This window comes from Oncorhynchus tshawytscha, linkage group LG25 (genome assembly GCF_018296145.1).
Source record: "Oncorhynchus tshawytscha isolate Ot180627B linkage group LG25, Otsh_v2.0, whole genome shotgun sequence".
Taxonomy (NCBI): domain Eukaryota; kingdom Metazoa; phylum Chordata; class Actinopteri; order Salmoniformes; family Salmonidae; genus Oncorhynchus; species Oncorhynchus tshawytscha.
In genome coordinates, this window is record NC_056453.1 from 27557173 (window position 1) to 27571925 (window position 14753).

Sequence of the window (14753 nt, forward strand, 5' to 3'; positions counted from 1 at the left end):
TGTGGAAAAGTTTTAAGTTCCTCAGCGTACAAATCACGGACAAACTGCCCACAACCACAAGGCTCTCCAGAGGGTAGTGAGGTCTGCACAACGCATCACCGGGGGCAAACTACCTGCCCTCCAAGACACCTACACCACCCAATGTCACAGGAAGGCCAAAAAGATAAAAGGACAACAACCACCCGAGCCACTGCCTGTTCACCCCGCTATCATCCAGGAGGCGAGGTCAGTACAGGTGCATCAAAGCTGGGACCGAGAGACTGAAAAACAGCTCCTCAAGGCCAACATTGAGTGGCTGCTGCCAACATACTGACTCAAATCTCTAGCCACTTTAATAATTAGAATTTGGATGCAATAAATGTATCACCAGTCACTTTAAACTATGCCACTTTATATAATGTTTACATACCCTACACTATTAACCTTATTTGTATATACTGTACTCTATACCATCTACTGCCTATGCCATTTGGCCATTGCTCATCCATATATTTATATGTACATATTCTTATTCATTCCTTTACACTTGTGTGTATCAGTTAGTTGTTGTGAAATTGTTAAGATACTACAGCATGGTCGGAACTAGAAGCACAAGCATTTCGCTACACTCGCATTAACATCTGCTAACCATGTGTATGTGAACATTTGATTAATTGTGATGAACTGAGAGAATTAGGGTAGCACTGTAATTCATTCATCATATGCTGTCTGCCTCTGTTCTTACCTCTTTCCCTTTCTGTCTTCTACACCTCTCCCCACCTCGTCTTTCTTTCTCGTTTTATAATGCACACCATAAGTGCATTGATGTACAGATTGAACTCGTATTTATAATATTACAATTATAATGCATTTATTATGTATGTATAACACCTGGATAATGAACTTTCAATAAAGCGTTTCACATTCTCCACTGGTTGAAATTAAGTATCTCATTAAAATACTATCCTGTGTCCTCAGATTAATGCAGATGAAGGGAGTTAGATGCAGTTTTTTTCCAGAATGTATATATGAATTATTAAATCAGCCTTTGCTTAAATCACGTTTCTAGTCTATTGCATAGTTACAATGTGTAATCATTGATGTCCCAGGAGCGGTAAACACTGTCGAAGTGTATAATTGTAATACATACATGCAGACACAGCATCATTCAAAGAATGGAGTTTGATACACCTGGTATTGGATATGACTGAAAAAGAATGTCTTTCGGAGATTCATAACTGAACTGCTTCTTTATTTGCCAAGGAAAAGTACATGATCAGTGAATATATTCAATGTTCAGGCTACAATGTGGGGATCTCATGTGTGGTAATAACTACAGTACATGTATATGGTACTTGCATCCTTGGCACAATAGAGTTGTTATATTCTACTCTATCCATAGGCTTCATTCATGCATTTCAGACTTGAAGTTGATACAACAACTATGATAGCTGAGGTTCATAGGTTCTGTACCCCCGCACATTGGCTCAGTACCGGTACACCCTGTATATAGCCTCGTTATTGTTATTTTATTGTGTTACTTTAATAAATTTACTTTAGTTTATTTGGTAAATATTTTCTTAACACTTCTTGAACTGCACTGTTGGTTAAGGGCTTGTAAGTAAGCATTTCATGCTAAGGTCTACACTTGTATTCGGCTCATGTGACAAATAAAGTTTGATTTGACCTAGAGCATAACTTATGCAAACAAGCTATAGAGCCCCACACACAGACACACATACAGTACACACAGACCAGGCACACACACATACAGTCCCCCCAGACTTAACCAGGCACGCACACACAATCAAAAGTAGCCAGACACCAACTTGGGGCTTGCATGAATGCATGCACATCTGCAATGACACGCTGTAGAAACACCCCAACTCCCCCACACACACACATTCTTCTGTACTCTTATACAGTCAAGTGTATTCATAACATTCTATGTCAGTCCAGCTGGGATTTTCCTCTTCTTCCACCTCCATCACTGTCATTGTAACAGTGTGCTTCATTGAACATAGCTGTAAAGGCTCGACACTTCAACTCGGCAGAGTGTCCTTTACAAGAAGGCAGTATATAATGATGACCATTTTAGGGAGCATTATTGTCACAAAATGATTGCAAGATAAAGACAAGAAATTGGCCATGCAGGTTGTCTCCACAACAATTGAAGAAAAAAAATCTGTGAGTAACCATTAGCTATTGATGTGACCCTCTGTGTCGCTTGAAGCAGAAATCCTATGTGACTTCACGGTATTCTCGTGATCCTATGTTCTGCTTTAAACAGAAAAAAATCAACTTTACCAATATGAATAGAAATTACCAGTTCAGAATCCATCACAAGCAATGAAAGAAGAACATATACGTCAGCAACAGTACTAGTTCCACTTCAAACAGGTTTAAGGATGTTCTCATGTTTTAGCGCAAGTATTTGGCAACTAACCATAACTTGTTTTTCGAAATACAGTGAGAAAACCCTAAGTGCCCTCGATTTAAGCCATGATACTCACTTGAATTTGAATGTCTCCCCGAGTTCTGTGGCATCCCCTGGCGTTATCTCGAATATCCCTGAAAATGGATATGGGTGTCCTCCATAGGCAAACTCTGAAAGGTCAAAGATCAGGCCATTGATCAGATCACACAGAGGAAGTCAAACACACTATACAAAGATTCATAGCACATAACAGTAGTACTAGTAGAGGTTGGTGGGAAATTAACAGGGCTGTGGGGTGGTGTTACTGTGTTGAGGTAAGTGTGGGGCTGTGTTGCTCTGTTTGAGATGAGTTGGAACGGGTGGAGTTGCTCTGTTTGAGGTGAGTGTGGACCAGTGATCAAATCAAATCTAACTATTGGGCGTATACAAATATTTAGCAGATGTTATTGCGGTGTAGCGAAATGCTTGTGTTCCTAGCTCCATCAGTGCAGTAATATCTAACAATTCACAACAACATACACAGATCTAAAAGTAAAATAATGGAATTGCTGTGTTTGAGGTGAGTGTAGGGCAGGTGGGGTAGTATTGTAGTCTGTTGTGATGGGCTGAGGCAGTCTGAGGAAGCCAAGTCGCAGACGCGGTAGGTATTTATAGCTCTATCAGTCCGTGTCTAGCGCTATCAGTCCGTCTAGCTCCCAGCTCCATGATGAATGCAGCGGATGGGGATCTCCAAAGACCCTGTTCCCACCCCTCTGATGTACTCATCCGGCCTGCTACTAACTCCTGATCTGAACGCTTGTGCTGAATTACAATAACTCATGCACTTTCTCCATGAATGACATAGATACACACAGCACATCCATTTCACAGAATGTATAAACAGTGTCAGTTTTGGCAAACTCACACTCTCATAAAGACAGACACACAGTAAATAATTGCCAGCTTGCGCTGCTCATAAAGTAATGTAAAAGGCAATAATTATGTGCCTAATCCACACCATCTGTTGCTGGGATTGTCAGTCTCCCTGAATCAGCTCAATTAAGGGTAAACAAGCCAGGCATTAGAAATACCCAGGTCCATCCTACCATGCAACTGAAGGGGTTGCCATGAGGATATATTTAAACTCAGAGCTTTCTTTTAAAATGTATAGATGAAAGCAGCTTTTAATAGGCTGAGCTGTGAGGTTGAAACCACAGGCGAGACGCTGATTTAACAGATTGAACCACCAGTGTTTTCAACTAAAATAACACTTCCAGTTCTCCTTCTTGATCAATAAAGCAGTGGCTGCTGAACACATCCTGGCTGAAGGCCAATCCTCCAAGACACACAGGCTAGACAGAGCAACTGGGAGGCTGATTCTAGAATAAAGCGGTTTTAAAAAGATAGACTCAGAGATATGACAGATGCAGACAGTAAACCAGGTGGTCAATTTCCGCAAGAATTAAGAGTGAAACGTGAAGGGTGAGGCTCAACTTCTCTGCGATTTTGGTGCCCTGGCTACCACGCTGTAACACCGTGAAACGAACGTGGGCAAATGCGCAGATTGTGTGTGACAGCAGTCTTGAATCTTGCTAATCGCAATATCTGCAGTGCAGCTCATAGCAATGTAATTTAGCTGGGTCTATTTTTTAATTAGAGGAAGAACCCATTTGATCCTGAATAACAAACAGCCAGAAACAATAAAATGGCAAAAGTGTGTGTCTGGTTTGTAGTGAAGCTGGTAATTAGCTAACAAATGGTTAGGTTGGGTTGATGTGGCTTGTATTTTGGGGGGGGGATCTGAGACGTGTAGGCATTATGAGTAAAGACGAGTTAGCAGCTACAACAATTTGAAACTCTTCTTACAAGTTTATACTTCTATCCTTATTTTATTTCTACCACCATCTGTTACAGTCCTGATGTCAGGTACTAATAGTACCATAGTATCGGACTCAATGCCCTCTCTACTTGACGAGGCCTTGCAGACAGAGGAGTTCTACCCAGCAGCACCTGACAGCCCAGCAGTTCACTGGAGTGCCTGGTTGAGCTTTGGTCAGTCAACCCCACCCAGGGCTGTTAAATAGCAGCGGGGAGGTTTCCTTACCTCTGCCATAGATCTCGATCCCTGAGTGAAAGACGCCAATTCCCAGATTGGTGGTGAACTCGTTGATCCAGTACTGAAAGAAAACCGAAAACACCCGTGATCATTACGACTGCCTCCAGACAAAAAGTATGAGTAATACACAGATACACAGGGGACTCTTTCAAATGTTTACTACAGGTTAACAGATGGTGTGAATAAAACATGTAAAAGTCACTTATCTATGAAAGGACAGTGTGTGGAAAACACAAGCTTGACAGTCTGAACAGTGAGCAAAAGACTAATCATCTGTTGCAAGACGATGTGCATTCTCACTCTATTCAGTAATGATACATGTATGCATTTGATAATGATAGGTTGATAGACCCTGTATGATGTGGATGACATTCATCATACCAATTCTATATTACATTCTCTAACATTGCTTGTTGAGATACTTCTTAATTTCTTTATTTTTCTGGATTATGTGTTTTTTTTTTTTTTTAAATGTATTGCTAGGTAATACTGCACAGTTGGAACTAGAAACAAGCATTTCACTGCACCTGCGATAACATCTGCATATTGTGTACGTGACCAATAAATAGATTTTATTTTGATTTTTTAATTGGCATCTGGCGCCACCGTGTTCTCATCAGCCAGGTCCCCAGTCCTACTACTGCTCCGAGTTGATGGAGAGAGCCATCAGTAAGAGAGCTAGTGTCATTATCTAAGGAGGTTGAAGGCTCTGTTCTACTGAATGAAACACCATTTTATTAGGCCTCACGGGGCTCTGATGTGCCAGCAAACAGGGGAGTCTAAGATGGAGCATGTTAATGATCGTTAACTCTAACGGAGTTCCACATGCCCTCAGTGTGCTGAGAGACAACTGGAGGAGAAGCAGAAGATAGATGTTACCTCCCTCATAATTTGTTTTGAATAGGACATTTCTGGGCTATTTTAGTGTAATGTAAGGTTATACAGTACGCGTTAGGGTATAGCCCTAACTTCATGTTCTCAATCCACTTATTCTAAATGAAAGACAAGACAACAATAAATCACTGCCCAACAGCACACAATCAGAGAGCATAGTTTTCTATGAACTAAAATCCTCCTTCTCTGGTCGATGCCCCAGAGTCCCATGCAGTCAGTCTACATAGCTGACATTGTTCAGAGCTCAAATTGAGATGTGCCTGGGAAATGTCAAATATGAAAGGTTACATCTGGACCATCAGTCCTTCCACTGAACAAAGCAGTCTCTCAGATCTGACATACAGACAGGAGCGCTTCATAGACGACTGACTCAGAGCCAAAATTGGAAAACCAAAGTGCCAGTGACCTAATAAAGCGTCTGCATACTAGGTTTGGTTTGCTCCTAGCAGACCTCTACTGGGCGAAGTGAACATCTGTTCCACGGATACTCCCTTAAAAAGACCTTCGCTTGAAATACGAGAAAAAAGTTGCAATAGTACCGTTTGTCCCTCTTAAGACACTGTAACCAGGATCAAAAGTCTGAATTAATCCAAGATAAAAAAAATAAAAAAATTGAGTTATAGGACTATGCCGAGGTCTTAGTCGCGCAATTTTACATCTAACTAAGATGTTTGGTATAGTATTTCTCAAGTGAAAACATTTGTATGAAACCAGGTCTCTCGTTTAATGACAACAAACACTTCAATGAAGAATCCCTACTGTTGACCAATTACTGACGAAGGGGAGTTGACTTCAGCTACCGAACATCAGCTTGCCTCAGGGAAAAATGTGCGCATGAACAGGAGAAAGAAAACCTTGCCGAAGACCAACACGTCACAAAATGTTATCATAATATACATTATATTTTGAGTATACAAAACATGAAGAACCTGCTCTTTCAATGACGGACTGACCAGATGAAAGCTATGATCCCTTATTGATGTCACTTGTTACATCCACTTCAAATCAGTGAAGATAAAGGGGAGGATACAGGTTAAAGAAGGATTTCTAAGCCTTTAGACAATTGAGACATGGATTGTGTGCCATGGGCAAGACAAAATATTTAAGTGCCTTTGAACAGGGTATGGTAGTATGTGCCAGGTCAACAGTCTCCTGTGTGTTTCAAGAATGGTCCACCACCCAAAGGACACCCAGCCAACTTAAACAACTGTGGGAGGCATTGGAGTCAACATGGGCCAGCATCCCTGCGGAACACTTGACACCTTGTAAAAGACATGTCCAGACGAATTGAGGCTGTTCTGAGGGCAAAGGGATGCAACTCAATATTAGGAAGGTGTTCCTAATGTTCTGTATACTCAGTGTATGCATGAACTGTTTCGGCTCGGAAGCATGCAGACGACTTTATCCCCAGGTAACCATGGAAACCAATTGGACTCACGCACAGACGTGCATAAATGCATAACACCCCCTTCCCAGAAGTCCAAAAGCCTGCTCAGTGCTCATGTCTGCATATGCGGAAGGACATAAATTAAGTGACAAAAGATCCCTGATTAAAACCTCCTGTGAGCGATGTGGACAGTAATTTGATCTACTTGTACAATCTGGTCGTGCCCGCCCCTGTAGATTAAATACGGACGGATCGTTAGAACTGCCACATCATTATATTGTTGGCAGGCCCGTCTGTCATTGCAGTGGATTCAGTCTGTCACTTTCAGGTCCAAGCCATTACTCACATTCAAGTTATTCAAGGTGATGTTCGTTTGTGTATTTGACAGAAAACCCGTAGACCACTGTAATAAGCCTGTAATTTCCCCATTCTTACTCTTGCACACACCCCTGCTAACACACATTGTCATGTCCTTAACAGCATGCGTCACAACTCAGAGAAGAGAGAGCTTGACAGCTGCTAATTAAATGGCGGCCTCCTGCCTCTCACTTTCACTGCAGTCTCCCAGAAAAAAAAGATTCATACCGATAGGAATATCAGTATTATAGCATAATCACACCTCAAAAGAATAACAGGAGCCTCTTTCCTAACAAAAAGGGTCTTCAGACGACGAAGAATTTTCGTAAAAATACCCTCGGCTACACAAATTATTGCAATGTAAACTTGCAAACTTGTCATGCTAGACCACTCCCTCCAGAGGAAGCACACGACACTCGCCCGACAGTTGCCAAACTAAGCAGGGCAGTGTAAACAAAATTTTCTCCTTGAGCCAACACTTTTCTAGTATGTTTTTTTTTTTTATAGCAAAGCAATGTTTTGGAAACAGCTGAAATATACAGACAATTTCCTTTATTGAAATTGTAGTAGCAGCCTTTTACATTCTGAAAATAAAGGTTTACCACACAAATGTAAAAACACATCTGGACACTGGATGCAGTCAGCCTAAATATTTTGTTTCAACTTGTTAAGACACTGCGGAACCGGAATTTTCCAGAGCAGATTATGGATAAATACTTTTCATCTTTCTATCTGTAAAACACTCAAGACGTGTATGTAAAATGCATTTTTGCCGCAGTTTTACAAATAAAATGTTATCTAGAATAAAACAAATGTAAAACATATCAACAATTCCCTCTGGGCAAATCTGGAAAATAAATGTAATGATAACCACACATAATTTAGTGAATAAAGATTATTCTGAATCTGAGAAAAAAATTGTTTACGCTTTGGAAGAGTGACTTTCGGGAAATAGCGGTAGACTACCAAAAATAGACTACCAAACGTCTAATTAGTTTGAAGAGATGGTCATTGGGTCTAAGTTAAGTAGTCAAGTTTGTAACATTCTCTATGAAATGGGCTTTGAAATTATGTACAATGTAGTGAGCTTTGAAATTATTGATGCATGTCCATTTTATAGTGGCTAAAATCCATACAAAATGTTGATAACAGTTGTATGATAAACTAAAGAAAACATACATTTCCATCAAGTTTGACATGGTTCACTTTTTGAAAATACTCAATTGAAAAATGGACCAAAATACCAACAAATCTGAAAATGTACGGGTACAGTTGAAGTCGGAAGATTACATACACCTTAGCCAAATACATTTAAACTCAGTTTCACAATTCTTGACATTTGTAAAAATTCCATCTTAGGTCAGTTAGGATCACCACGTCATTTTAAGAATGTGAAATGTCAGAACAATAGTATAGAGAATGACTTATTTCAGCTTTTATTTCTTTAATCACATTCCCAGAGGGTCAGAAGTTTACATGCATTCAATTAGTATTTGGTAGCATTGCCTTCAAATTGTTTAACTTGGGTCAAATATTTCAGGTAGCTTTCCACAAGTTTCCCACAATAAGTTGGGTGAATTTTGGCCAATTCCTCCTGACAGAGCTGGTGTAACTGAGTCAGGTTTGTAGGCCTCCTTGCTCACACACACCTTTTCAGTTCTACCCACAAATGTTCTATGGGATTGAGGTCAGGGCTTTGATGGCCACTCCAATACCCTGACTTTGTTGTCCTTAAGCCATTTTGCCACAACTTTGGAAGTATGCTTGGGGTCATTGTACATTTGGAAGACCCATTTGCGACCAAGTTCTAACTTCCTGACTGATGTCTTGAGATGTTGCTTTAATATATCCACATCATTTTCCTCCCTCATGATGCCATCTATTTTGTGAAGTGCACCAGTACCCCCTGCAGCAAAGCACCCCCACAACATCATGCTGCCACCCCCATGCTTCACGGTTGGGATGGTGAGCTTCGGCTTGCAAGCCTCCCCCTTTTTCCTCCAAACATAACGATGGTCATTATGGCCAAATAGTTCTATTTTTGTTTCATCAGACCAGATGAAGGATGAACCAGACTTGGAGTTCGGCAATTTTTTTTCTGAGGTCTTGGCTGATTTCTTTTGATTTTCCCATGATGTCAAGCAAAGAGGCACTGAGTCTGAAGGTAGGCCTTGAAATACATCCACAGGTACACTCAAATGATGCCAATTAACGTATCAGAAGCTTCTAAAGCCATGACATAATTTTCTGTTTAAAAGGCACAGTCAACTATGTAAACCTCGGACCCATTGAAATTGTGATAGTTAATAAGTGAAATAATCTGTCTGTTTACAATTGTTGGAAAAATTACTTGTGTCATGCACACAGTAGATGTCCTAACCGACTTGCCAAAACTTTCGTTTGTTAACCAGAAATGTGTGAAGTGGTTGAAAAACTAGTTTTAATGACTCTAACCTAAGTGTATGTAAACTTCTGACTTCAAGTGTAGGTGCAAAAACATAATTTCAGCCTTAACCACTAAAAAATCTGCTCGACCAGGTCTGTCCGAAAGGCAGTGTTAAGCTAGGCTAGCCAGGTGATTAAAACGATCACCCATCAGCACCATTACAACCTTGGCAGCAGCAAAGAGCCCGATTAACTCAGGGATATGTCTTAATCACAGCTAGGCTGAGTGAGCTGATCCAGCACAGATCAGCGACACCCAAGAGAGTCCCTGCTACTGATAGAGAAGACACAGCTCATACGGTAGGCCTATATCTGGTAGTGAAGCAAAAGAGAAAACGCAATCACTATTTGATTGTGAAATAGCAAGGAACCAGAGATATAAGAAAGAGTTATAAATCGCCTAGCTAACAGACTGTAGTGGCAAGCCTATTTCTTGCATGTAGCTTTAAGACTGGACACATTGTAACATACATGTGAAAAGGGACTGTTAAAACATACTTAACATCAAGTACTTAAGAACAGTGCATGCAGAGGCTAGCAGTGAACAGTGGTCTATTAAAGGTTAGCTCTCTTCCCAACCACCCTTGGGTTGCGTTCAGTAGGGCACACCACAGTAAACATTTTGTTGGACAAGGTAGTACATTAACGTCATTTAGCAGACGCGCTCATCCAGAGTGAGTGCATAGATTTTCATACTGGTCCCCCATGGGAATCAAACCCTACCAACTGAGCCACACATAGTAGCTCCCCATTTCAAAAAGTTATCTCCCTAAGGAACACAACCCTGGTCTCTGTGCGGCTGGCTCCTCTGCTGTGTCAGTGCGGAGTGACAAGGCCTCTGGCAGTCTACTTTGCTCCCACCACATCCAGACACATGCTCTGCTGCTCGTGTAGCCCGCCAAAGGCCCCTGGATCGGCTGGAGGCCTCCACAGACCTAATTTCCCTCTGTCTGCTATGAGCAGCAAGCACATGGTGTGTAGAAAGAGAGAGAGATCCCAATAAACAGGAGATATGTCTGGAAAATTACATAATTGTTTTTCTGAAGCCAGCTCACTGTTAACTTATCAGGCCTAACAAAGCTAAATAGTACCAAAAAATACAATTTCCAAAAGCACCAGATGGGGCTAATGATTTACACACACACACACACACACACACACAATGACCGATAAGCTGTGCTGTGTTAAAGCCAACCGTGTCTCCATCTTGGCACTCTCCACCAGTGTGAAAAAATATTTATGAAGTTATAGAAATGCAGTTGTCCTCCTGCTCAGTTGTGCACTGGGGCCTCCCACTCTTTCTATTCTGGTTTGAGCCAGGTTGCACTGTTCTATGAAGGGAGTAGTACACAAGAGTTGTACGAGCTCTTCAGTGTCTTGGCAATTTCTCGCATGGAATAGCCTTAATTTGTCAAAACAAGAATAGACTGATGAGTTTCAGAAGAAAGGTCTTTGTTTCTGGCCATTTTGAGCCTGTAATCGAACCCACAAATGTTGATACTCAACTAGTCTAAAGGAGGCCAGTTTTATTGCTTCTATAATCAGCACAAGTTTTCAGCTGTGCTAACATAAATGCAAAAGGGTTTTCTAATGATCAATTAGCCTTTTAAAATTATATACTTGGATTAGCTAACACAACGTGCCATTGGAACACAGGAGTGATGGTTGCTGATAATGGGCCTATGTAGATATTCCATTATAAATCAGCCGTTTCCAGCTGCAATGGTCATTCACAACATTAACAATGTCTACACTGTATTTCTGATCAATTTGATGTTATTTTAAATGGACAAAAAAAAAGTAATTTTATTTGAAGGAAATGTCTACGTGATCCCAAACTTTGAACGGTAGTGTATACTTAAAATATAAAATGCAACACGTGAAGTGTTGGTTGCAATTTTTATGAGCTGAAATAAAAGATACCAGAAATTTGATACCCACAGTAATCTTATTTCTCTCAAATTCTTTGCACAAATTTGGTCATCCATCCACCGGACATATGTGACATATCAAGGAAGCTGATCCTCAGTTTCATCAGCTGTCCGGGTGGCTGGTTTCAAACAATCCCGCAGGTGAAGAAGACAGATGTGGAGGTCCTGGGCTGGAGTGGTTACACATGGTTTGCGGTTGTAGGGCCAAATTGGATATACTTCCAAATTCTCTAAAACGACATTGTGGAGGCAGATTATGCTCGATAAATGAACATTCAATTATCTGGCAACAGCTCTGGTGGACATTCCTGCAGTCAATATGCCAATTGCACACTCTCAGAATTTGAGACATCCGTGGCATTGTGTTGAGTTACAAAACTGCACATTTTAGAGAAGCCTTTTGTCCCTAGCACAAGGTGCACCTGTTTAATGATCATGCTGGTTATGGTTAATCAGCTTCTTGATATTCCACACCTGTCACGTGGATGGATTATCTTGGCGATGGAGAAATGCTCACTAACAGGAATGTAAACTCATTTGAGCACAACATTTTAGAGAGAAGCTTTTTGTGCATATGGAACATTTCTGGGATCTATTTCAGCTCATGAAAAATGTGACACTTTCCATGTTGCGTTTATATTTCTGTTCAGTATAATTGCATTCTAAACTGAAGATCATGATTAGCTGATTATTGGAGTCAGGTGTGTTAACTGGTGCTAGGGAAAAAGTTTGACACCAATCAGGCCCCTGAGGACTGGAGTAGCCTATCTCTGAGATTGGACCAGTCTCTTGAATTATTGATGCAGCTGCCTGATCTGTGTCATTGAAGATAGGGAATCCTCAATTTACATCCCCAATCCTCCAAAACATCCGTTTGGGAAAACAGGCCGACAATATTGTCACCAGGGCCCATACATTTATGTTTCCCAATGATACATTCCTGTTTGTAGCACAGGATATTAAAATCTATTAGACTACCCACGGTCTCCTGTTGTTAACATACCATTTTCACGACAGTGACGACTGCAGACTGGTGCTTCTGCTCAGAAGAGTGGAAAGTAGGCTACTTGAAAGAAAAGCTACCATTTTAGAGTGTGTTCTTTCCTACTTACACATATTCTCTCCATTCCCTCATAAGCACATGAAAAGCAATGATGCATAAACAGAAGCACTCTTGAACCTAACTGGCAGAGCTGTTTTTCCATGCATAAGTGTGCATTTGCATTGCAAAACCAATCAAGATTCGTTTCAAATTGAGAACAGTTAGATAATCTTTTCCATCCCGCTTGACATCTTTAGTCATGCAAATTGAGTACAGGCTCATTCAGAGTGCTAGTATTATTGCAGAACTACCATCTGCATTGAAAAAATATCTGTATTTTCCCTGTGACATTAGCACTGAGGTTAACATACTATTATTGAGTCTCCCAATTTCCACAGTTGCTAAAGTAGACAGAAATGAGTAGTGATGCAGATGCAGGTTGACTCAGTCACTCGTCTAATATATGCTTGAAATGCTAGGAATAAGCTCTCTTTAGAATCAAAAGGAGAACTTGAATCTGCTCTTTCAGAAAATCTGCCACTGGGCATTTGGTTTGAATAAAGTGAATGACTAGAGACATCTCAGTGAGTCATACTAGAGCCCTGGACAGGCATGAACTTTAAGCCCGAGCCCTAACCATGACTGCGGTGTTCAGGCCCTACCCTAGTACCCAGGTCCGATTGAGACTTCAAAATTTAAGGTCTGGGCCTGTCCGAAATCATACATAATTTCCTCAGTAAATCCATTTGCTGCTCCTGTCACTCGCTCCCTGTGCACGGCAGGCTTTGCATGCGCTCTGCTCATGGGTCTGCGAGTATCCGTAGCAACGGCTCAGCTTGGAAGTTAGAAGTTCACTTCTTTTCGTCACTGTAAACTCCGACAAAACTCAAGGAAGATTATTTTTTTCTGTGAAATAATCTCTCCCGTTTTATATTTAACAGGATTAACGCATTTCTGACTCGGTTATGATCTTAGTCAGATATGACTGTACTACGTAGAGCACGAGCAAATTGCTCAGCTTCAAAACGTTAGTGATCAATTTAGAGTAGTCGTTCCATGTCATTTCTGCAAGCGATGACACCCACCAGCTCAGATTGTTCTGAAACAATTTCTGTAGTTAGAAACAGATTAGATTAGCATTCCTGCAACATTATATCTTGAAATATAATTTGACCTGAGAAATTAAGCTAATTGACTGCAGCCAAATTGGCTATTTTTATTTATAGGATTCATATAATATCCAATAAATATAGTACACAACATCCAATTTGGACCTAACTTTTTTCTAACAATGAGTAAGGCATGAGGAATCCAAGTAGTATGGAGCATTGTTTCTTCATCCTATGTATGGAATGTATTCTCAGTGAATTGTGTCCTGCCCCTATAGAAAAATGTGTCATTGATGTTCTATCCTATATCCTGATATTACCAGGTTCTGACCACTAGATAGTGCTGCTCCTGCAAGGTAATTTTTATTTTAAGAACTTGTGAATGATGCCCGATGTAAGGCAAGAAACAATGGCATGTTTTATCAAAAAAATGTATCATAGTCGCCTCCTCATGTAGCCTAGCCCATATGTTTTGATAAGGTTTGGATCACAACTAAAGTGGCCAAATAACGTCTTAAAATTAAGCACATTATTCCGCTTTACAAGGGGTGTAGAGCCTAACTGGAATACATAAGCAGTGGGTGAGTTAAGTTTGGGAAAGAATTTACCATAAAAATGCACCACTATAATAAAAGCATTACATGCATAATCGCATTTGCGGTATCTTTTGACAAGTGTTTATCCGCTAATGGAACATTCACGCTTATAGCCTACTGCCGTGTGCGATTTGCTGGGTTTCTAATGTTAAGAAATAGCCTAATAGTTTATCAGCATATTAAGCTAAACATTCTAATATGTTGCATCAGCCTCATTGCGTAAAACATTTTATACTAGTTTTATACTAGTGGTTGTATTAATTTGGGATCTATCTCCCACAACTGTCCCAGACTAGGTTTAGAATATTTACTTCTCGCATAGAATAGGTTGACTTTTTTTTACTATGGGTGATAGTAAATTACCATAGGCTAGTGGTTTTGCTGTTCGTTAGGCTTACTCATCTTGTTGGCAGACAAAGTAAATGTGGACAGTTATTCCAATATCTTCAATATACACAAGGTAAGGATAAGGACGCACGCT

General features: G+C 40.5%; 1 protein-coding gene across 1 annotated transcript in view; it reads right to left on the reverse strand.

Moving 5' to 3' along the window:
* desi2 (desumoylating isopeptidase 2) overlaps positions 1-14753 on the reverse strand; it is a 46459-nt gene that overhangs the window by 13138 nt on the left and 18568 nt on the right. The window contains exons 2-3 of the mRNA XM_024388180.2: positions 4500-4572; positions 2493-2586 (exon numbers count right to left, since the gene is read on the reverse strand). Coding sequence (XP_024243948.1) covers positions 2493-2586; positions 4500-4572 — 167 coding nt within the window. The remainder of the gene's footprint in view (positions 1-2492; positions 2587-4499; positions 4573-14753) is intronic.